Consider the following 23,027-nt stretch of genomic DNA (forward strand, 5'->3'; position numbering starts at 1 on the left):
TCCACGGGGGCCCCGCCGCATTCCTCTGGCTCTAATAAGACCCCCATCCTGCTCTGGGAGCTGATAGCGGCTTCATTAACCACACCGTGAACCTGCACAGGAAGCCGATACAGGGCTTTAGAGGGACTTTATTATGCAACAGGAAGCAGATCCAGTTTAATGGGAGCACACAGGGAAGGTGGGAGACGGTGAGGCGCGATGGGAGGGGGGGGAGGGGGAGGGAAGCAGAAGAAGCAGTTTGCATTTGATCTCTCTCCTTTTTTCCCCCCTCTGTTCTCCACACTGTGGAGGTGGAGGAAGAGATTACTAGGAATGTGTTGTAGGAGCAGGGCAAAACTCCCGGGGACGTGTTTACGTTTGCTCTCTTTTTCTCGGATTTGTACGCAGTGGCTGTAACCTCCTTTCTGTTGTGTGGAGGGCGTCTGATGCATGCAAGCAGATGTGGTAAGAAAGAAAAAGAACACACAACACAAAGTGTTTTCACACGTTTAGGGAATTTGGGTTAACTCTTAAGTGCCGATACCTCCACCAGTCGGTTGGGCGGTCTATATTTATCCGACCTTTCTGAGCAGCCTTCTCGCATCAGAGAGCAAGAGGTGGCGCAGGATCTGTGCTCCCAATTACAGCAGCGAGAGATAAAACGTGCAGGTTCTGCGACAAAAAAAAGAAAAAGGAAGTCGCTGCGATGCCGCGATCAAAGCCACGCAGAATCCGTGCTCCATTTTCTGCGAGTGAAAGCCATCTCTCTGTGCTGCACACATCTGGATGGCTTCATGGGACACTGTGGGGGGTGACCTAATGCGAGGTCCCACAGGAGATCCACACACACACACAGTGCAGGTCTGTGTACATCTGCCAGCTTACACACACTGCTGTCTTTGTCCCTCCCACTCTCACACCCAATATTGTTCTCCAGAACTACAAGTCCTCACTGCATTTTCCACCCAACATGTAGGAGTGCTGTTTAGCACTTTGATTAATACCAAAACATCTGTTAAATTTTGGCTAAATGCTCTAAAAGTACATGAGTTGAACTATGTCAGGCTGAACACTTCATCCAAAATACGTTGCCGGTCAGTTTGGATGACTTCAGTTATTCCTACTCGCTAATGCTGTAATAATAAGAGAAAACATTTGCTACGATTTTTGTAAGAATGTTCTTCTGATTCTGAGAATTATGAAGTGTTACTGCTGCAGATTGGTTGGACCCAAGATGGAGGCAAAGTGAGAGGCAAGAAATAAAACAAGGATATTAAAACTTGAGGGGGCAGCTTTATGCAGACACATAGTTGCATTTTATAGCATAAAATCACTATATTACCTTCAGTTGTTATAAAAATTATCTATGTATCAAAGAAATTTGACTTAGTAAATTAACGCCTTTTGTCTCTTTATGAAGCTCCTGCTCTTTCTGAGACTCCGCCTCCAGGAAGTCACTACAACATGGTTCCTCTGTTAGCCCTTTAACAACGCTGAAGAAGATTGGAAGCTTGGAAGCTGCAGCTCAAAAGAGGAGCTTCGTCCTCAAAGGTGGGGCTAGGTCCACCCAGGTGGTTTGCACAGCTAAAAGGTTGCCATGGAGATGAAAGGATTCCTCATACATGCATTAAAGAATCAGAGGAACACTCCAAGTATGTTTTTGATGACGGAATAACATTATAACATGATGTAAGGCTAAAAAAAAGGTAAATTTTTACATAATACTCCCTCTTTAAAATGTCATCATGATCTTGGTTTAAAGTGGACTTATTGTTGATTCTAATGCAACTTCAAACATTCATTGACTTTAATTGGGTTTGGCATAAAACCTCTAACATGCTTCTCTGTAGCTCAGCTATTAGCAGCAGCTTGAAGCTCAGTTCTTGTCTGTAGGTCCATGGAAACCCAGATTCTTTTTTTTCTGTCAGTCTTGGTTCATTTCTGCCACTCCTACTCATGTACTGATTTCCAATTTGCACTTCCTCAGGAACAATGAGGGGGCAGAGGGGAAAAAACATCTTCAAGGTTAAAAGTTTTCTACAAAGAACACATGAAATAAATTGTGCACAACCCTGGAACTTTTAAAAGGAATTCTGTAGTTGTTGTACAGGTGGAAGTCTCAATTTATACAGCAAGAAAAAATAAATAAATAAAACTGTAGATGAATATCAGAGAGAGGGAATGAAGTCGTTTTGTTTTGGATGACAAAAATAATTGGAGAAAAAAAATGAGCCAAAAGTTTCTGACCAGAAATACAGAGATACTGAATTTGAATTGAATCAGCAATGAATGCCATTATGTCTGCAAGGCGGCGCAGGGAATAAAAAACCCAGGTGCATCTGAATAAATTAGAATATCATCCGAAGGTCAATCCATTTCAGATGTGAAACTCTTATATCATAAAGAGTCACTCATTTTTAGGGTTAGAAAATAAAAGATCCCAAACCCTGCTTTTCAAAAAGTCTATTGCATAATTCCAATACAAAATATTTATTTTTATTACATAAATGTTAAGCCCCTGTTGTGTGGCCCTCCCACACAGGGGTCAGTTCTTGGTCCTCTGTACATAAACTAATTGCCTGAAACCATTCTTGGGTCAGGTTTTCAAATGTATGCCAATTATGCTCTTGTATAGACACATTGCGTGTTATTGTTTATATCCAGAAATTTTGCCCACGCACACAACGCTGGAGGGCAAAGAGACGATTCTTTTACTCGCCATCCATGACGAAGCAGAGCAATTCGGTTCACAAAAGGAAACCTGGAGATTTAGGTTTTATTAATTTAGTGCAGTGTGCCACAGTAAAGGGGAAAATAACGCAGAAACGTCACTGAAGAAGAACTCCAAACCGCTTGTATTTCGTTTGTTTCTTATTGGTCAGTTTCCATAGCAATTGACAAACAACAGCGCCACTAATGTATCAGGACTCAACACCGAAAAACGCGCAAACATTTCCCACACAGAGAACAGAACATTCGGTCCAATACAGTGTAATATTAGCAGGTTTGATGTTTATTTTGTGATTATTAGTAAGTGATCATGTGACACAGCTATGTTTGATAAGCTAATGTAAACATCTACTGATAATCTGTCAGAAGAGCCGATGTGTGGGTTGCCTTTTTTTACTTTTAACTGAACCGAAACATACACCGAATTCTGCAGCACGTCTACGGGTTGAGGTTGTCAAAGTTAAGCTAGCATAACTGACTTCCTTCCTTCTCCCCTGCTATTGTTTTTTTTAAAACGTTTTTTCTAACCTTGTTCCAGTTGTCATAGTATTAACAATTAGCATCAAAGCACTGCATCCCTCTTTCTTTCATATGTCACCCGTAGATTTAAGATTTAATTTGTTATGTTGTCAATGTGACAGATCTTGGGTGTGTGATGTCACGCTCAAAGAACAAATAGACACTTTGGAAAAGAATATCTTGTTTTTTATCTCCCATCTGAAAACGAGTGCCATGATTTTAAGCATGGCCAAAATATTAGGTACTTTGTAATAAGTCTGTCTTTATAAAAGAAAAGACAAATCTCAGTTTTGAATGAAATTTTAGCCAATACGTTGGCTAAAATGATAGAAAAAGTCTCCTGCAACAAAAATAAACAAAACAGAGTAGCTGTTGATTCTGAATGAAATGTGTCAACTGTTCAGCTACCGCGAAGCAATATTGATTTTGATTTAAAACCTCACAGTTATTAAGCACACGTTAAACTGTTGTCTCCAATCCGAGTTTGAACTTGAACTGACTTTGTGACGGGAGTCCAAACGCGGGTACGTGTGTCTGCTCAGGCAAGAAGACCGGCGAAGAGAGCCAAGGCCGGAGCAGACATGCAGGCTCTGACACAGCTGATAAGGTTCTCTCTGGCCGTGGCGCAGACTGTAGATTAGGCTCTAATGGAAAAGAGGGGAGACAAATCAGCCTTACGGAGGCTGGGCCGGGGGGCGTGGGGATACGGCCAACGTTATTATCACCACCACCCCGACGGCGAATCCTTCACCTCTTCTTCACTCGCACTCTCCTTGGAACAGGCTTGATAATGGAGTCTTCCTGGTCACAGATGGCCCAAACGGCCCGGACCGCCCCGACGCTGGCTCACCGAGCCAAATCTGAAGGGCCCCTATAATTTAGTTACGTTGTAATTAAAACTTCTAGCAAGCTGCTGTTACGCATTAGTTATTTTTGGCAAAGTTGTTGAGGGTTTTTAAATACTTGAGTTGTGATACAATCTGGTACTGGAATGCTTCAAGATGGTCTTGCCTAAAAGGAAAATCTGAAGTTGGTTTTAAAACAGACCTCACTCCGCACCGCCAAGCAGATTGTCGGCATCTATACATGTACATGTTCCGTCACACAGACATTCTCTAATTGTGGCATGAAGACGCTCACGAGGGCTTGATGCACCACGGCGGGACAGCAGTTTCCATAGATACCCATGACTCACAGCAGGGATACAAAGATGATGTATGTCTGAGTGCAGTGCTGTGGTAAAGTAACGTCTCAGCAAAAAAAATAAAAACCTGAGATATTTCAATGGGATTTTATCTAATAAATCAACATAAAATAGTGTATGATTGTAAATTGAAAGCAAAATATCACTTTTTTTTTTTTTAAAGAAACTTTGTTTAAAATTAAATACTTGAAAAGTGTGATGTATATTATTTTCATCCCCCTGTTTACTCTGATACCCTTAAAAAAGTCCAACACAGATATTCACGTCTTGGTCTCTCGGTCAGGTAGGATCAAAACGTAACTTTTTGACCTACATGAAAAATTCTATGCGTTTTGAAAACTACGCTCTGCACAAACCACTGTAAAACCTGGTGGTGGCAGCGTCAGGCTGTCATGAGGATTTTTGTCAGCAGGGAGTTTCAGGGTTTTTATTTTTAGAAGATGGATGGAGAAAATGTGAAGTAATCACAGAAGAAAATGTGTTAGGGACTTTAAAAGACTTGAAAGTTCACCTTTCCTTTCCGTCACAACAACCCTAAACACAGCCCGAGGTAATGATTAAGATCAACTGATATTCAATTGTTTTTGGGTCTTTTTTGGTTCTACAAAGAAATCACTTCTAGGTATAATGCCCCCCCATTGTGTTTTCTTCCTTTCGCTTCCCAATTAGGGGAAGACTTTTTGTTGGTCTACCATAATTCGCTGAGATTTTAATGTCTCAGCAATTAAAGCCGCTGATCTAGTGACAGGTGAATGCATAATGCTGTTGTGTGGTCTGATTAGAAAAGCCTTTGTGATAAAAAACCAAAACATCTGCTAACACTTTGTAACTTGCCTGAGCCATAAACTCCCCAGGCTCCAGTGAGGCAAACCAGCTCCGCAATCAAACAATGGTTCTGTTGGTGGGTACAGTTGGTTCTTGGCACCGACTTTCACTGTAAAAGAAATAATGGTTTTCGATTGTTGGAGGGTGCGCTTTTGGACTCTTATGTTACTTTTTCACCTCACATCTCTGCTTTCACACAGCAAACAACGCTAACCTACAGTGGGCCTCAACGTGTGGCGAGTGCATTCATGGGCACTCCACAGAAACCGCAAAAGCCAGCCGTAGCGCCGATGGTGCTGGGACACTCGTCTCCAAAGCATGGAAACCCACATCACTCACAATGCTGTGAGGACAATTCATGGAACTGCGAGGGGAAGTCCTTTGGAAACGATTTCTCCCCTTGGCTCAGGTCTACGTGGAGTCAGCGAGGGGAAGTGGAAGGAGTGGCGCAGCGATTGGTTAGCGTGATAAAACGACTTCTGAAAGTCCTCCAGCTGATAAGGCCTCCAGAACAAACACAATGCGCTAACACTCTGGTCTTCCAACCTCAAACAGCTTTTCCTTGAATGCTAAAGTGTTCTTTGAGAGGGGCTTCAGCCAATATCCCACTTCTCTCCCCCACCTTTTTTCCCCTTTAACATCTTTCCTCACATTCCTCCCATGTTTTTCAAAACCTCAAGCCACCGTCTCATATTCTTGCCGCCTCTGAAGGCGTGTTAAAGCAGCAGCAACGCAACCTCTGGCCATTGGTCTGGCTCTGAAAGGGGTGATCCATCTGGCACTTCTCACCAGTTTTCTTAATAAATCAGAAACTGGGGTGGGTCACTCTGAAGACACCCTGGGCAGAGGTCATTACTGGGAAGGTCAGGCATCGCAGTTTTGTGGTTCCCTTGCAAACAGAAGTGCTCTATCTCTGGAAGACGGTCACATAAAACCTTGACTTTATAACGGTTGGGAAGAGTTGGGGAAAAAAAGGCTATTAACCTTGACGACAGTACGGTGTAACCTTTTGGCAAGTGGCCACAGATTCTATCTGCCCCTGTAATTATCCCATAAACAGCTCAATAAATGGGGGAAACGCTATTGCAGAGAGGTCTATAAGTGCAGAAAAACAGTACTTTACATTTTCTAAGCTATCAGCAGTGACTTGTAGCTGGTTTTAAATCAACCCTGCTATCACCCCTGCAGTCGCATTTCATCCAGATCCCTTGAGGTGATGGTTTCTCCACCCAGTGCCTCGCTAACTGCCGCGTTTCGTAACCGCTCCGTTGCTCCGGCAGTCTGAAACGCACCCATGGAAATAAACAAACCTCAAAGAAGCCTGCCACTCCGCGAGGAGACGAAAGCAGATGACTTGAGATAGAGAGCAGGGCATGCTGAATTTGAAAAGCGAAATTGAAGCTAGACTCGAGGAGACGGGGACATTGAGTGAAGTTCAAAGCGAGCCTCTCCTCTCATTTTTTATTTTTTTTTTCTGAGCCGTGGCCGGGTGGCAAAGGGCGGAGTGGCAGCTGGAGGAGCGGCGGAGGTAGTTAAAAGCCTATCCTCTCACCCCTCGGTTGACCTCCCAGTGAAATTAGCAAAAAAGCAGCTGTGGGCACTGCAGTACACTCCCCACTCCTCAAACGTTGTCCCAAGGGCCTCAACCGGACATATACAAACACACTCAGGCTCTCTCTTAGGACGGGAACCTGTAGATGCACTCGTAACACATAAGACCCGGAGGTCTTTTTTTTTACCCCTCCCCTCCATTATCTCCCACACAAACACGCTCAGAGGAATAAAAGCACATGGGTGACCTTTCCGACTAACACCAACTCTTACTTTATGGGATTTAAAGGCAGACACTGAAAAGTGGAGTTAAAAACCGTCTTTCTGTCAGGGAGTTTAAGCAGATTGTCTCATCTCCCATATTCAGAATGGAAAAAAATCAGCCGGTAGGTTTTTCTGAAGAGTTAATCCGTTCAGCAGACGTCACCACAGAGCTGGCTGACTTTGCCTTCAATGAACCAATAATCGGCTCAATAGCTCCATGCTAATGTTACGACAGCTGACAGTTTGATGTCATTGTTTCAGAACATTTTCTGCTTAAAATGCCCAATTCCAACTGGAGTATTTAATTTAGAAAAATGGAATTCTGACTGTTTGCTATAAAATGTTTGTTTTAAGGACTACATGGTGGAGCAGCTGGTTAGCTGTTGCAGAAACAAGGTTCTGGATTCAGTTTATAGCCTGGGGTCATTCTGTAGGGAGTCTGTACTCTCTGTGCATGTGTGGGTTCCCTCCAGGGACTCCGGCTTTCTCAAAAAACACGATTGTTGGATTCATTTGTGGGGCTGTGCCAGCTGTTTCTCCAAGCTTAGGTACTTGCCAATTCCAAGTACCAATACCGAGTAGTTAATAAGTTTGTACTTATACATCAAAATAGTTTGGAAACATATTTTATGTAGAACAGTGTGGCTGTTCTTCTTTGACATACGCTGGTGCATACATTAGAATAAATTACAAAATAACACAAGTTTAGCTTGATTCCTTTGTACGTTTTTCTGAAACTAGCAAACATTTCAATTAAAAATGCTAACTGTAACACATTCAATTAGCGCCACATGTCTGGAGACAGAAGAATTTTACCCTGTTCAACAAGTTTCTGCTGCAACAAACAAAAAGTTGTTCTGTTATCCTGCTAGCAGCAGCAATCTTCTTGAACTCGGCTTCGTGTTTCATCTTCAAATAACTGATATCCATCAATAAAATCTTGCACAACTCAATGCCTTTGAAAATGCTGTATTAATTTATTAAATCAAAATTATTTTTAAGTACAGTGGGGCTAGTGATTCTGTTAAAAGAATATGTCAAAAATTTCAGGCATACTTACAGTATTTGTTTTAAGTAGTTGGCGCGTCAAGAGAGTGCAGGTTTCAGGTTTCTTTTGCAATATACGTTGTGATGTAAAACATATTCAAAGATGAGAGGATCCATTCTTACTGTCTTACTCATTTCTTTCAGTAAGTCTAGAAGATAAGAGATTTGCTTTATAATAAATCAACTGTTTATGAGAAGTATTAGATTCAACCTTTGAACTGACACAGATGAATTAAAACTGAGTAAATTTAGAGATAGAGGCAATGAAGCAGGTGTTATCCCAGATATAATACCAAAAGCAATCAGGTATATTAAACCTGAAGCCGTTATTCATAAAGAGAGAAACCCTGGGCCTCTAAAACTCTCTAGTGGGCATTTGTTGGCCCGATTTTGGCTTTATTCAAGGTCAAAGCAAATCAATACCAAGTTATTGAGTAGTCACCTTTATTCAACAATGAAATGTCCTGACATCAGTGGACTCTTCCAGGGCAACAATATCCCCAACGGCCAGGACACAAGGGAGCCAAAGAATAGTTGAATCAATATGAACATCCCAGGATGGCCTTTATAAACTCTTCTAGCAGCAGCCGACTTCCCTCTTTGCTGCATTAAGCTTTTTCATCCTGTAGTTACCCAATCACACTGTGATGGTTAAAAACAAAGGCACTCTCTCCAAACTTTTTTTTTTTTTTGCAGTTTGCAAATATTTTAGGGAGAATTCACATTTTGACATGCTGGTTCTGACCTCATTCTGTAACAACATGGTGGAATGTGTGATGTGTGTCTTTGAACATTTAAGATTAGACTTACATAACCTGCTGAAAACCAAGTTGTTTATGTGTCAGAAGTTTAGAACTATGACATACTTTGGTTTTACTGGCTTAAAAACACGTAGCTGTTGCTCAAACTCACAAACTGGTTGCATGTGCTAATTGCTAAAACAGCCTATCAGTTCGTATGTGATCTTTACTGCACTTCAGACGTAGTTTAGCTGACAGAAGACGGCAGGAAGGCAAAAAAGGCTTCTTCTTTTTTTAACACTTGCGCAGTTATTTGGACCCCACGAGCTTTTTACTTTGACCGCGGTCTCCGCGTGCGAGGTTTTTTTTTTTTTTGTGGTTTCGGGAACTGACGTCTGATCCCGCTTTTCTGGTGTCCGACCGTGACCATGTCCGCATTCCTCCTGAGCGACGTATGAAACGCCGAAGTGCCCAAAAGCTGGACCTACAAAAACGCGCGAGACCGACTGACCGCAAGAGGGTTAAAAAGATTTTTTTTTTTTATTGAACATAGCAAAATCACCCTTCAACTGCTTTAACTCATGAGCAGATCAAATTACTTAAATAAATTAACTTTTCCCAATACTTTACTTAATTTGCAAGATTCTGACAACTTGCCCAAAACAGCACAATTTTATAAATTTAAAACATTTCAGCCGGATTTAAAACCATGCTAACTAAAACTTATGCTAAATCCTGAGGAGAAAAGTGTCCCAATGTCTGTTTAGGGTAAAAACATTCCAATTCTGCATTTATTTAAACATATTTATTAACAGTTCTGTAATCCACATGGAAGATGGTAACTGCTTATATGTAAGGTTGTGTTTGTTCCTTTGGAGCTTTGAGGTGTTTATGCTTTCCAGTAAAACATCATTATTTCTCAATTTAACTTGCACTAGTGTTACATAAAGTATCTAAAAAATAGTAAAAACAACGTGAACATGAGTTTTTCTGATGACCTCATTTAAAACCAACTGTCATAAACGGGTCTGATGCAAAGTTCACAGCATTATTGTTTATTAAAATAAAGTAGGAACTCTACAGTAGTATACACAGCTAATATTACTATATTTCAACTCATATTCACATACAGGGGAGCAGGGACACCCCCATCTGTCCATGTCAGGGACTGCGGTCCAAGTTGCAATCTGCAATTTTCCCACAAGTTCAGAAGAATAAAACCCAGCCCCAAATGTTTGGGTGAAGTTCTGATAAAACGTGAAGATAGCCTCAGGCGTCCTAGCTCTTCGGTTCCTCGTTTTTGTTCTTCAAAGTTTCCAGTAAGCTCTTTATCCTCTCGCTAGCCCCCTCCTTTTTATACTTCTTGCGGCCTTTGATCCCCACCACCTTGGAAGGCAGGAGCAGGGTGGCGAGCCCCCAAGGCGTGGTCGTGCGGTTCCCGCTGCTGCCTCTCTGTGTCCTGGTCTCGCTCTGCTGGAGCAGCCAGGCGCTCTCTTGACACAAAGCCACGAAGCGGTCCAACTGGGAGGTGTTGACGTTCTTGCTGACGTTCAGAGACGTCTCGAAAGGATTTTGGATGTGCAGCGGCGCCATCTCTGGCTTGTTCTGCTCTCTGCCCTGGAGGAACGCAAAGCAGAATGGATTTGGTTCTAAATGAGAATTCCTGAATGGTGACCCATTATACGTCTATAGGCGACACAAAACATGTTCATTACACTTTTTGCACAAAATCATTCTTGGATGAGATTGGTTTCTAGATGATAAATCAACAACAAAACACCAGGTCACCAAACGTGCTAGAGCTCGTCTTGGGTTGCTAGGTGACAGGCTGGCCTTCGCTGGGGTTGCTCGGTGAGGGGCAGCGCCTGTTGATTTGTGACGAATTGTGGAGGTTTTCGAAACTACTCACTTTCCAGATATCAAAAAACATTAACGTGCTGCCAAAAATCGGCTGGGTTCTTTTGTTTTTTTACAGCACTTTTCAGAAATAGTAGAACCAAATTGAAGCACAAAAAGGCGTGACATGAATTTTGCAGCATAATAGGGGCTGTACTATGTGTTTTCCAGCCACATAGTATCATTTTATAGCACTATGAAGTAACTATGTTCCCTTGAGTTGTAAAATTATGTAAATTTCAAATATGACTTTAAACAAATTTGACACCTTGAAATTGAGCCTCTGTCTCTTTAAGGAGCTCCTGCTCTTTCTGAAACTCCGCCTTCAGGAAGTCATCACAACATGGCTCCTCTATTAATCCTTTAACAGCGTTAAAGCGTTTGTTTCACAGAGAAGTAGCTAGTCTGAAGGAGCGGAGTGGGTGAAGGCGGCTCTGTGAGATGGAAACTTAAAACCTTGGAACTGCGGTAGATTAAAAGATTTTTCAAACATGCATGAAAGAATCAAGGGAACACTCCAGTTATGCTTTTGATGAGGGAATGACATCATAACATGATCTAAAGCTCCAAAAAGTCAATTTTACATAACACCGCCACTAGGTTTCACTAAAACCAGTTGAGCTTATTGACATAGCAGCAGCACATATATATAATGCTGGGGTTCATCGCGCCCGGCAACCGTCCCAGTGTGGGTCAGAAAGCGGTCAAGAACCTTCCCCGGTACCATTTGGCTGTAATCTGCTGAAGAGGCAGAATGAGATGAAGAATTGTAGCACAGTAAATTTGATTGATGGCCGCAGCAGCACTGGTGAATGCCTATACACCTCGGTCATGACCACAGCGTACCTGCAGGCGTCCTCAGCTGTGTCAAACCTCATATTAATCTCATATATTAGGCAGGATGGCCCTCTGTTCAGAGGGGGGATCAATTTATTAAGCTCTAATATGGTCCATGAATGGCCTGGCCACCACATTAAACCCTCCCCAAGACATTATTTGTCCTGAGAATGATTATGTAATAACCAAGCAGGAGGTTCACTACCTCTTGTGAACGTGGTAATTGAATAATTTCTTTGTGGTGATGACTTTCCAGGATGTACATGAATGCAGCACAAAGCAGGAGCTGTCTTTATAATTTTAGAGTTTGAAATACATGTCTTATATGTTTGACCTCGGCTGTTTGTCACCCATGTGACAGTGTCACCCATGACATGGGTGACACTGTCATGGAGTCACCCATGACAGTGACTCCATGACAGGAAGTTAGTGGCAATGCTTTATATATATATATTTTTGTTCTATAATGTTACATGCAACACATTTATATATAAAAAGTTAAGTGTGGTGGCAGAGGAAATGTTCAACAAAATGCTCCAAGGAACTGTGGAGGACAAATACTGACACCTAGTGGTCAAGAGGAAGAAGGGAGGTGACTGAGGTCAGAGGTTTGGGTCAAAAATGTGAGATTTATATTAGATTTTTTGAGAATGACGCTTAATAATTTATATTTTATAAATTATTAAATTTATAAAACTGGGAACAATTACAATTACAGTAAGTTAATGAAAAGAGTCAATATTCACAAAGTGATATATTTATTTAAATCAGCTTCTGGACCAAAGCCTGCCTGATTGTGAGTCATTCTTGAGCTATCACTTCTTGGAGGCTTTTTATTTAGATATCAGGTATTTTTAAACGGTATATTATAATAATAATTATTATTATTATTATAATTAATAATAATTATTATTGTTGTTGTTATTATAACAGCTTTATTTATAAAGTAATTTCACATGAAGTGCTGAACAATTACAAGGAGATGAAAAAAAGTAAAACAATGCAATTTCAAAACCGATAAAATACCAAAAAAAAGCAGTAAAAACAATAGGTCTAAAATTAAAGTGAATCATACTTATAGTTGATTTGCATTGGGTTGTTAAATACCTTTCTGATATTTATGGACATTCTGCTGAACGGAAACATGGCGTAGAACTCAAAAAAGTCTCCCAGCAGTTGCTCTGAAACAAAACAAGAGATTCAAAGTTAGCATAAAAACGCGCCAACAGTCGCTCTGTAAACCACAGAAAATGTATTTACTTCTTCAAGTTTGAATAGGAATATTATTAATGTGTGTGAATGTGGATGAGGAGGGTGACTCTTTAAGATCCGATTCTCTAAATTTCAAGACTAGAGGGGGTGTTTTCACTTTTTATAACTGTAAATACTGTATCACTATGAAATATGCTGAAAGTTTTGATAGGTATGAATTTACAACTAAATATATTACATTACAAGAGCTGCAGCTAATTTTACTCATTGAGTATTCAACTGAGTACTCTGTTGATTAATCAGATAAAAAAAAGGTCATTTTTTCATTTATCCATTTCAACTTACTCGATAAATTAGAAATACGTATGATAATGCTTACATCTGTAAATATAATGGATGCTTTTTAAGTATAATGCAGTGTTGTTCTTATAATGCTTATAAAACAGATGTTTTTGGTAACGACAATCAAATGGATCCTCATGTATTGATTACAACACAAACAAAATTTAGAAAACAAGCGGTTGAGTCAAAAATGGTTTCTATTATGTAATGAATTCAATACTTAATTACAAAACAAATCTGAATTTTCTGATGAATGTTTGTTATGAGGCTTTAAAGGGTTAAGCCATGCGTGTGATGGAAGCTTTGTGTGATCTATGACGCAGGTTCAGCGTTGCTGTATGCAAGATATGTTTGTGTCTCTTCCTGCCTCTGACTCAATATATTACACATAGCCTGTCCTCTCATCCTCTGCTGTGTTCTCTAGTAGGAAGCCTGGTTTCACATGTAATAAAACGTGCTACGTCTATAAAACGCACGCCGCCGTCCGTCAAAGTGACGTGCGGCCCCGATCGGACGCCTCTCCGCGCTCACCCAGCGTGTCCGTGTTGCTCTGCAGCTGGATCTTGCTGAAGTCGGTGGCGAACGTGCAGTCGTTTCCCTCAATCACGCTCTCGTCTGCGGGACCTTGACAGGGGAGGGGGGGGGGAGCGAAAGAGAAGCGGGGGGACAAGGTAAAATGACTCGCCTTTACACGGCGTAAACAAGTCGCAGACGGATGTGCGTCTGAATCAGAGTGTGTGTGTGTGTGTGTGTGTGTGTTCGACGGTCAGCGAAAACACAACGGCCGAGCTGTAAGTCACGCTGCTGCTCTCCGTGTCCCAGTCCAGGGCCGGCCTTGTTACCCCGTTTCGTTCACTCCACACTGAGGCCAGGCTGGGTGCGTGTGTGTGCATGTGTGTGTTTTAAGCGCTGTTTAAATAGCTGCCAATGCGCCGGGGAGGAGGCCTGAAGGAGGCGGGGTCGTCGACCTTTCCCGAGCGATGGAGCTTTTATTGTCCTGTAAGCACTCTGTGTGACGGAGTCTGAGCTAAGCAGGCCGTGAAGGGAAGGGTGTGTGTGTGTGTGTGTGTGTGTGTGTGTGTGGGAGGGGGGTATATTACTTCTGGAAAGCAATTATCAGACAGTCAAGGTGACAGAGGAAGAGCGAGGCGGCCATGTTGATGTGGACTCAAACTCACATCAGCTGTGTTTCCATTACAAATGCAGGCAAAACTTTGTTGATATTCTCTAATGTAAAAACAACAACAAAAAAACAGAGTTTCCCAATTCTGGTTTCTCTATTCAGTAAGAAACACAATTAAAATCACACACGAATATGTTTGTTTATGCGATAAGTTATTTAAAAATAATAAACACGCCCGTCACTGCACCATCTGAACCAGGATCCGCATCGTTGGCTTACATGCACTGAAGAAATACTTTGTTCTTATAAGTATAACGTATTTATTTACATTGATTAAAATACTACTTGTTAGATAAGAGGACTTATTCTCCAAAACAATCACGTGAGCAAGCTTATTTGCGAGTGATTTTAATTTAGTTTCTTTTTTAATGGAAACAACACGAAATTCTGTTTTTTTTGACGTTAGCGGTATATAGACAAAGATTTGCGCACGTTTGGAACGGAATCGCAGCTGCGGATTCACACGACGAGCACAAAAGCTCATCAGACCCAGCAGCGCTGGAACTCCAGAACCGTCATGGCGTCCGCTCTCACAGCGGCTGAGGAGAGTTCAAGGACTGGGATTAGGAGGGCAGGTTTCCTAAGCCTCCGCTGCTGCTGCTGCTGCTGCCGTGGCGACAGAACTCCATTTGAATTCAATTTGCAGCTGTCTGCATATATTATGCGGCTGCTCAGCTTTATCGGCGGACAGCGTGATCTCTGCTTCGACCGCTCGTGTCTGTGGATGGGACGAACCAGACGAGGGAGGGGATTTAAATGAGCCTGGCGCCTCAGAGAGCTGCAGCGCTTTCTACCACTGAGGACAGACAGGAGGGAAATTAAATAACGGAGGAGGAACTTCAACAATGCTGAAAGAGAGCGACTGTAATGCTGCAGTTTAATGTGGAATTTACCCTTTAGCCTTATAGAGCATTATAGACTAACACAAAAGCTACTTTGAATAACATATTTCAACAGAAGGTACTAAATGTCACTCCTGGAGAACTTTCCACAAGTATTTCCACCCCTGACACTTTTTCACATCTTGCCACCAGCTTCCATAGAACTGACAGTGGCGGTGCACCAAACACAGATTTCTGACCCATCGCCGATCTTTACTTATCAATTTTGGCCAATACAATTTTTTTTTTGTCTGAAAAGTTGCTAAATAAAGTGACAAAGTTGCTGAGTTGGCCACCCTATTTAAAAACAGTGTGAAATTGTAAAACAGATTAAATGATACGTAGTTTAACATTTTCGCCTCATAAGCATTTATCGTATCGTTTATCATTTACAGCGATAAATTTTCTATCATCAAAAGAATTTCGATTTCCTGTCGAGTTTTGCTATTTTTTTCCACTGTTCATTCAATGCGAGTATCAAATATACATATGTCAAAACGTTTTCAAATATGATCGAATGAAGTTATTGTGTGCTAATAATACCACTTTATCTGACTGGTGACCTAAAGAAGCAGATTACAAATGGGATGTTTTTCAGGAGCGGTATTTGTGTTTGTGGGGCTCTAATTGCTGTGACACACAGTCACAGACATATGGTAACCTAAAAAACAAGTAATGAATATGTCTTATTAGAACTTTTGCTGTTATCACAATAATATCACAACATATGGTGATAAAACTTTAAATCTATGTTGCCAACTCATAGTAGGAATAAAAGTGTGGCATTCATTTGTATTGAACCCAAGTAAATATTTTTCTAGAATCATTTTTTGCTGCACTTTCAGCAAGTGTAACAGAAAAATATCACTGCTAGACCTAAATCTAGTTATGAATCTGCACAAACGCTTGAAAAGTGGTATTTATAGACGACCCCCATCCAGACTGATAAAGTTTGAGCTAAAAACGGGCTAAACGTTGTCTAGATGCGCCGAGCAGGTAGAGAAACCCCAAAAAACTTACAGATACAACAGGAGGTGGTTACGCAAAGCGCTTCCTCTAGGGGACGCAGTTTACAAACTTGACAAATACTGTCAAGTCAAAAACTTTAAGTTTCTTAAAGTTAAGACATTTTCTTTTTCAACCGGAGAAAACTTGAATGACTTTGTAGCTCAGTTAACCACTGAGAGTGGCACTGCTATGGAAATTAAGGAGAATTCGGAGAATAGTGTCAGTTCAAAATGTGGAATAAATATTAACAATGAAAAACAAAGGAGGAATAAATGTGAAAATATTTCAGGGGCTGAACCTTTTTTTTGTTTGTTTCAGTGCAGCAGATGATTGGATAAATAAAAATATTTACCATTTATCTAAACTTACACAGGAATACTTAACACCATAGCAGCTCCAATACGTTTATGTTTTGAGATGAATTAATTATGCCTGTGGAATTTCACACTTAAATTATGGAGCTAAAACGCCATAAAATGGTGTGTTCTCACTTTCACTTTCTCATAAATACAATTTCTGGCCGACAAATTAACAAATTAAGATTATTAGCTGGGGTTTTTTTTGTGCTAAATTATTAACCCATTTGTTTATTCAATCAGTAAAAAACCCCCAAACCCGCAGCCGTCTCCCATCTGCTTATTGGTTACATGATGATTCTTCCTACTTTAAAAGGAGAAGTGTGTGGGTGTTCTGGGACTCCCTTCTTACAGAAATTACCCTACACCCTTCTGGCTTACAGAATTACAGATTTTTGTTTTGTTTTGTTTTTCAGATGTATTATTATTGCGCTGAAAATGGGGTACTGACACCATGAAACAGAAGTCTAACTGTTGTTTTTTTTTTTTTGTCCCCATGTCATCAAAACAGAAAACTTAACTTAACTTCTGTGAAATCTCAGAAAAGAACAAATGAAAACAGGAATAGAACCGCAAAAGGATGTGAAAAGCAGACAAGAAAAAATTAAACGGGAACGAATTTCAAAGTCTTTGCAAAGAAGAGACAATATAGAGGAAAAACAAAAGAATTGCTCCTCTGAACTGAACTAACTCCGGTGAGGCTCTGGGCGTGTGCGCTGGTACCTGCCAGGTCCCGCAGCCGGTCCAGAGTGGGGATGATGGGGGGGCTTCTCTTCTGCAGGAAGAACAGCACCATGACGGTCAGGGAGAAGTTGGTGATCCAGGCGCCGGGGATGCTGCTGGTGACGCCGTGGGCCCGCGCCCAGCAGCGCACGGTGAACACCAGGCTGCGCACCCGCGGGTCCAGCTCCCCGTACAGGTACAGCAGCTCTGTGCTCTTCATCGCCACCCTGTGGTCAAGCGGAAGCTCGCATTAGAGCACTGGATTTAACCTCAGAGGTTTGCTAGAGAACATGAAGAACAAGGAACACAGCGGACATGTCAGGGAGGACAATGTGGAGATGATTAAAGCTGGGTTTTTTTGTTAAAGTATGTTTATTTTTTTATTTGTACATATTTGTTAAAACTGTTGCTAGGTTGTGACATAATCTGTGGAAAACAAAAAAGCTCCTTCACGATCTACCAGTGCGAATTACAGAAATACACTGTTTGGTCAGAAACAACCAATCACAGCTAAGAGGAGGGTCTTAGTGCTGTCAATCATCCTCATGTATGCGCTGCTCACACCTCCCCCTTTCCCTCTGCTACACTATTAGGGTAGTCTGTGAATGCTCAGACTACCTAGCAGAGCCACAGATGACGGAGATAGTAAACGGTTTTCCTGTAACGGTGATCAATCTTTACATAGCAAACCATCGCAGCATGGTGACAGTTCTAACAAATATGGAAAAATCTTAATTTTGTAAAAATATTGCGGCTTTAAACGCCTCGGTTTTCACAGTTCTCACAAACAGAAACTCTCCCACATCAGTGAAATGGTTTCTGCATGTTTAGAAGGACTTCTTTAGAAACTGATTGAGTCACTTTCAGTAACTTGCACATGAACAGAAATGTCAAATTAGAACAAAATCATGTGCCAGACTCAAATCAAATTGTGAACATCTTGACAACTGATGTCAAAAGACGTTCTGTGTCCAAAACTGACGGCCTGATTCATTTTACAAAGAAGAATGGAAGAAAACTGTGGTTTCCAGATCTGTAGCGGTGTTGCACTTTCCAGGTTTTTATTTGTTAGAAAAGACAAAACTTTGTTTTTTGTATTGTTTCCTTCCTCATCATATTCAGCCACCACTTTTATCTTATAAAAATCCTAATAAAATGCAAAAACGATTTGATAAAATGTGCATACTGAAGGAGGGTAAACACTTTTACACATATATTTTAAATCTCAACCTCTAACACTGCAAAAAGACAAAATGCTACCAAGTATGTTTGGTTTACTTTTTAGTACAAATACCTTAATGCACTTTAAATAAGACATTTTCCCCATGATTCCAAAATAAATACAGATTTTTTTTTTAATTAAATAAAATAAGAATTTGCTTTATTTATTTATTTTTTCATTTAAAAAGCTCCAAAAGGTTCAAGTTTGGAAAGGATGGAAAACCTGCTTACTTCTGGAGGACTGAGTTTAACGAGGACAGTAAAACTAAAACAAATAAAATAAAAAAACACCACCAGGGAGCAGCATTCTGTTCATTCTGACTGCTACTGCTGACTGTTCAAGTTCAAATGCACACACACACACACTGAGTGGCCTCTCTGGCAGAAAAATGCCACGCTTCAGAGATCTAACAGCTCGATTTGAGAAAAGTCCCTCTCACATCCACCCACAGCGGGTGGTTCCACTCCAGTTCCTCAGAAAGAGCCGAGCGGTTTTCAGTACGTTAGCAGGTGTCTACGTGTTTGTGTCACACGCCGGCTGATGAAAAGATATCTTTAAGGCCAGAGGGGGAAGTCATGAAACTTGAACGAGCCCTCCCACCCCAATCCTTCCCCACCCCGGCTCCGGCCAACCCGTTGGGTCTCACCACGGCTGGAGAGAGAGAGAGAGAGAGAGTGAGGCTTTGCAGCACTTCCTGAACAGTGTTGGTTTCTGTTTGGGGCTTTTGCAAAGGCGGCAGGTTCTCCTGGGGGGACGCTGCTATCACCAAGTCACTACTGACATTTCAATATGCCTGAGTGAAACTGAACTTTCTGTGACCGCACAAGGGCCGGGTCAGAACTATCCCTGACTGCCATTTTAACGAGCTGCACGCCGTACCGGTTGTTGGCCGTGAGGTCGCACTGGAAGCCGGACGGCTGGTGGGCGAAGCGGACCAGGGGGCAGCGAGCGTTGAGAATCTTCTGCACGCCCACGCAGCCGGGCCAAAAGTGGTCCACGCATTCCCCGATGACGGACAGGATGCTCTGGGTGACGTGGCGCTCCGAGTTGGTCCGTTTCATCTGGTACTCGAGGCTCAGGCCCGATTTGGGCTGCAGGCATACGGGACACACAGGATTAATTACGTCGAAGCAAAACATCAGCTACGTTTGTCTTGACCCTAAAGCCGCTGTCATGCTGTTCTCATTTATAACATTTTTGAAAAATACGTGTTAGATGAGTCTAAATGTGAAGAAATGAGACCAGTTTTCTTTTCCATCACAAAAGTTTTGTGGGTGTTATTCTGTAGGGTGTGTGTTTATTGGGATGAAGGATATAGAATCCACAAGTAGCTGATAAATCAGCCCTGATTTCCTTCATTTTGGCAGATCGGTGATCAGCCCACACTTCCATATGAAGTCAATCTTTATACGGCAAAGTCTAAAAATCAACCACTGTCCTCTGTTGCTACGAGAGAAGCTTAACTGTTGGCCCCGCCCACCAGCTCATGTCTGCACGTTAGCAGTTAACAATAAAGACCCCACTGTTGCCAACTCAGCAACTTTCTTCCTATATTTAGGGACATCCAGACAAAAAAATAAAATAAATTGGTGTCAGATAAAACCTTTAAGTGTCACTGAAATGGATACTAGTGTGATTGCAGTATTAGATTTTACAAAGCAACACCTATAGATCCACCGAATGGATTCACTGCATGGATCCTCTGTAATCTCTTAAAATTCTGCAAACTGAAGACACAAAAACTGATGAATGCTAGTGGAATGCTAATAAAATCCACATTCACACAAATATTCGCTTAGCTTTACAGGCTAAAGACGCAGCGCCAGCATCACCGGTTTAAAGTTCCAGCCGCTGATGCTGTCCAGGTCCAGGAACATGTCCAAGTCGCAGCCGAGCTTCCCAAAGCCGTTCACTGAGGAGCCGAACGGCCTGATGGTGCATTCTGGGAAATAAGCGGCGGCGACGTCTTTGAGCAGAGAGCAGACGAGGAAGCGCAGTCTGCTGTTTTCCTCTGTGAGCTGGTAGGTCTCAGTCAGGGCGCCGATCTGATCGTCTACCTGGAGAGACATGAGAGCGGGAAGAATCCGATCGGTTCTGTCAGAAACGCAAAAAAACCAAACCAGCGTCTGGTCCCTGATGAGCCGCATGCTTACGCTGTCCTCCCTGGAAAGCCTCTGGATGAGCTCGTTGATGGAAACGGTGGCTTGAGGTCGGCACGGCAACCCCGGCTGCTGGGCTGGCGAGGCCGCCAAGCTCTGGTTGCTCAGCGACAGCAGTCTGGATTTAAATGGCACCATGCATTCGTGGTTGACGCTGGGGATGGCGGCTGACTCCAGTAAAGAGGCGACGCTGTCCCGGCGGGCAAACTCCACCACGGCGTAGACGCCCTGAAGGACGCCAACCCACAGCTCCGTCACACACACACACACAGGCGGAGCTTAACCTCACAACTTAAAACACACGCACACACTTGGCGGCGTCTCTTACTTACGTAGCTTTCGTAAAAGAAGTGCTTGTTGATGTCTCCGTGCTTTGATAAAAACTTGAGGAACTTTTTCTCGTTGGTTCTGGACGGGCAGCTGATCAGAACCGACTTCTCCGCCTGTTCCTGTCGGTCTGCCATGAGCTCGGACAAAGACTTGGGCTCATCTTTTTCTCCTGGAGGAAAAACAACCACAATCACAGGCTTTTCCTCAGGAGACCACAGGTTTCATTTAGGGGCAGACATCTGTGTAAAATAGATGTCTCAGAAGTGGATCGAGACATTCTGGACCATTTTTCCCCCTTCATCTAATTGGATTTTATGGCATATGTTTAGTAGACAAAAAATACCAAACAACACGTTACTGAAAGTTCACAGTTTAAGACGATACATACAGCAAGATGCTGTGGAATGTTTTACTTTATGCTTTTGGTTGTAAATATTTAAAGATCTTTTTAGATAGAACAGAAACTTTGTTCTTACGCTTATTTAAAGGTTAATTGCAGCAAGGCCTGTCGCATTAAGGAATAAATCGATGATGAATTAAAACAAGTCCAACAATTTCCATTTGCATGATATATAATTTTTCTCTTTTCTTTCTTTCTAGCAAAAATTGTTTGACTTCAGTCTGGAGCTCTGTGTGTGATGGGCCTAACTACGTTTTGGTTGTGTAACTGAAGGTTTCATATTATTTGAAAAATAAATATTTGATTTGATCTCTATATAATTGAAGGTGAGAAGCTGATTGGTCAGCAATTAATACATTCTTTACATTTAAAAAAACTAATTATTTATTCATTATATATACAGTACAGATCAAAAGTTTGGACACACCTTTTAATCCAATGAGTTTCCTTTATTTTCATGACTATTGTCATTGTAGATTCACACTGAAGGCATCAAAACTATGAATAACACATGTGGAAATATGCACTAAACAAAAAAGTGTAAAACAACTGAAAATAGCCCTTATATTCTAGATTCTTCAAAGTAGCAACCTTTAGCTGTGATTACTGCTTTGCACACACTCTGCATTTTCTTGATGAGCTTCAAGAGGTCGTCACCTGAAATGGTTTTCACTTCATAGGTGTGTCCTGTCAGGTTAATAAGTGGGATTTATTGCCTTATAAATAGTCATGAAAATAAAGAAAACCCATTGAATTAGAAGGTGTGTCCAAACTTTTGGTCTGTATTGTGTATATATATATATATATATATATATATATATATATATATATACTTACTTGTTGGCCCTCGGTGCAAATTATATACATGGACTTTAGATGTCATTAAGAACAGACTTCATGAGCTCTTCTTCAACTAGCTATTTTCAAATGATACCTTCAATATTTCATCTAATAAGCTCTCTCTGGCGGTCGCAAACCATGCCGAATTATATGTGTACACAAACCGTATCTTAAAGCGGTTTGTAATGTTTAAAACACTACAAGCCGCGTAAACTAGAGCCAAGTGGAAATAAAACGAAAGTTTTCTCTGCGGACTCTGTCATGGTTTCTCCTTGGCACAACAGCTGAACTGCAAAGTAATGGATTTAACACGTTATATTACTAACCACTGTCGTCTCCTTGAGCTCCCTCGGTGTGAGCGACCACCGGCTCAGTTCCTACACTCCTTCGGAGTATAGTTTCGATTGTGTTTAGGCATTTCACCACGGGGTTCCTTCCTCTCATATGTAACCTGTGCACAGTGAAGGGAGACGCCATTGCTGTTCGGAAGGATGACGAAAAGCGCATGCGCGAGGAGAAGACGTGCGTACAGCAAGCGAGAAGTACCATACGCAATTTATTTGATACGACAATACCTAACCGGAGAAGCGATTGTGCTACTTATGAATGTAGAAAAAGTTATGAATTCATTTATGTTACATTGAAAGTCATTCTACGGTAAGAAATGTATTCATAAGTATAAAAAAAAATTAAAAACTGTTGTCAATCTGCAGTCCCCAAGGTCCCACTGTTGAATGCTCAAATAAAAAGATGGATAAAGTTAGTTTGTTTAATGCTGA

At 41.6% G+C, this 23,027-nt stretch overlaps 1 protein-coding gene and 1 long non-coding RNA gene across 2 annotated transcripts; one reads left to right on the forward strand and one right to left on the reverse strand.

Annotated features, from left to right (window-relative positions):
* Positions 1–236: 236 nt before the first annotated feature.
* LOC114136567 (uncharacterized) lies at positions 237–8,025 on the forward strand. Its single transcript, XR_003593836.1, has 2 exons — positions 237–1,631; positions 5,458–8,025. It is a non-coding gene; the product is annotated as an uncharacterized LOC114136567 (long non-coding RNA).
* Positions 8,026–9,649: 1,624 nt separating this feature from the next.
* mtpap (mitochondrial poly(A) polymerase) lies at positions 9,650–22,776 on the reverse strand. The gene is made up of 9 exons (XM_028005675.1): positions 22,575–22,776; positions 21,011–21,177; positions 20,673–20,906; positions 20,352–20,576; positions 19,399–19,610; positions 17,298–17,524; positions 13,678–13,770; positions 12,700–12,773; positions 9,650–10,476 (listed from the first exon to the last, which is right to left on the reverse strand). Exons 1-9 carry the CDS (start codon positions 22,753–22,755, stop codon positions 10,138–10,140), a joined length of 1,752 nt encoding a protein of 583 aa, XP_027861476.1. The 5' UTR covers positions 22,756–22,776; the 3' UTR covers positions 9,650–10,137.
* Positions 22,777–23,027: the final 251 nt, after the last annotated feature.

Source organism: Xiphophorus couchianus, chromosome 21 (assembly GCF_001444195.1).
Source record: "Xiphophorus couchianus chromosome 21, X_couchianus-1.0, whole genome shotgun sequence".
NCBI lineage: Eukaryota > Metazoa > Chordata > Actinopteri > Cyprinodontiformes > Poeciliidae > Xiphophorus > Xiphophorus couchianus.

Excerpts from the sequence above, each read along its gene's own strand:
- mtpap (XM_028005675.1), bottom strand. The coding sequence starts at position 22,755 with ATGCGCTTTTCGTCATCCTTCCGAACAGCAATGGCGTCTCCCTTCACT. Across the intron at positions 20,907-21,010 it reads ACTTCTTTTACGAAAGCTAC|GGCGTCTACGCCGTGGTGGA; the intron begins GTAAGTAAGAGA and ends GGCGTCCTTCAG. Across the intron at positions 20,577-20,672 it reads GGCTTTCCAGGGAGGACAGC|GTAGACGATCAGATCGGCGC; the intron begins GTAAGCATGCGG and ends ATGTCTCTCCAG.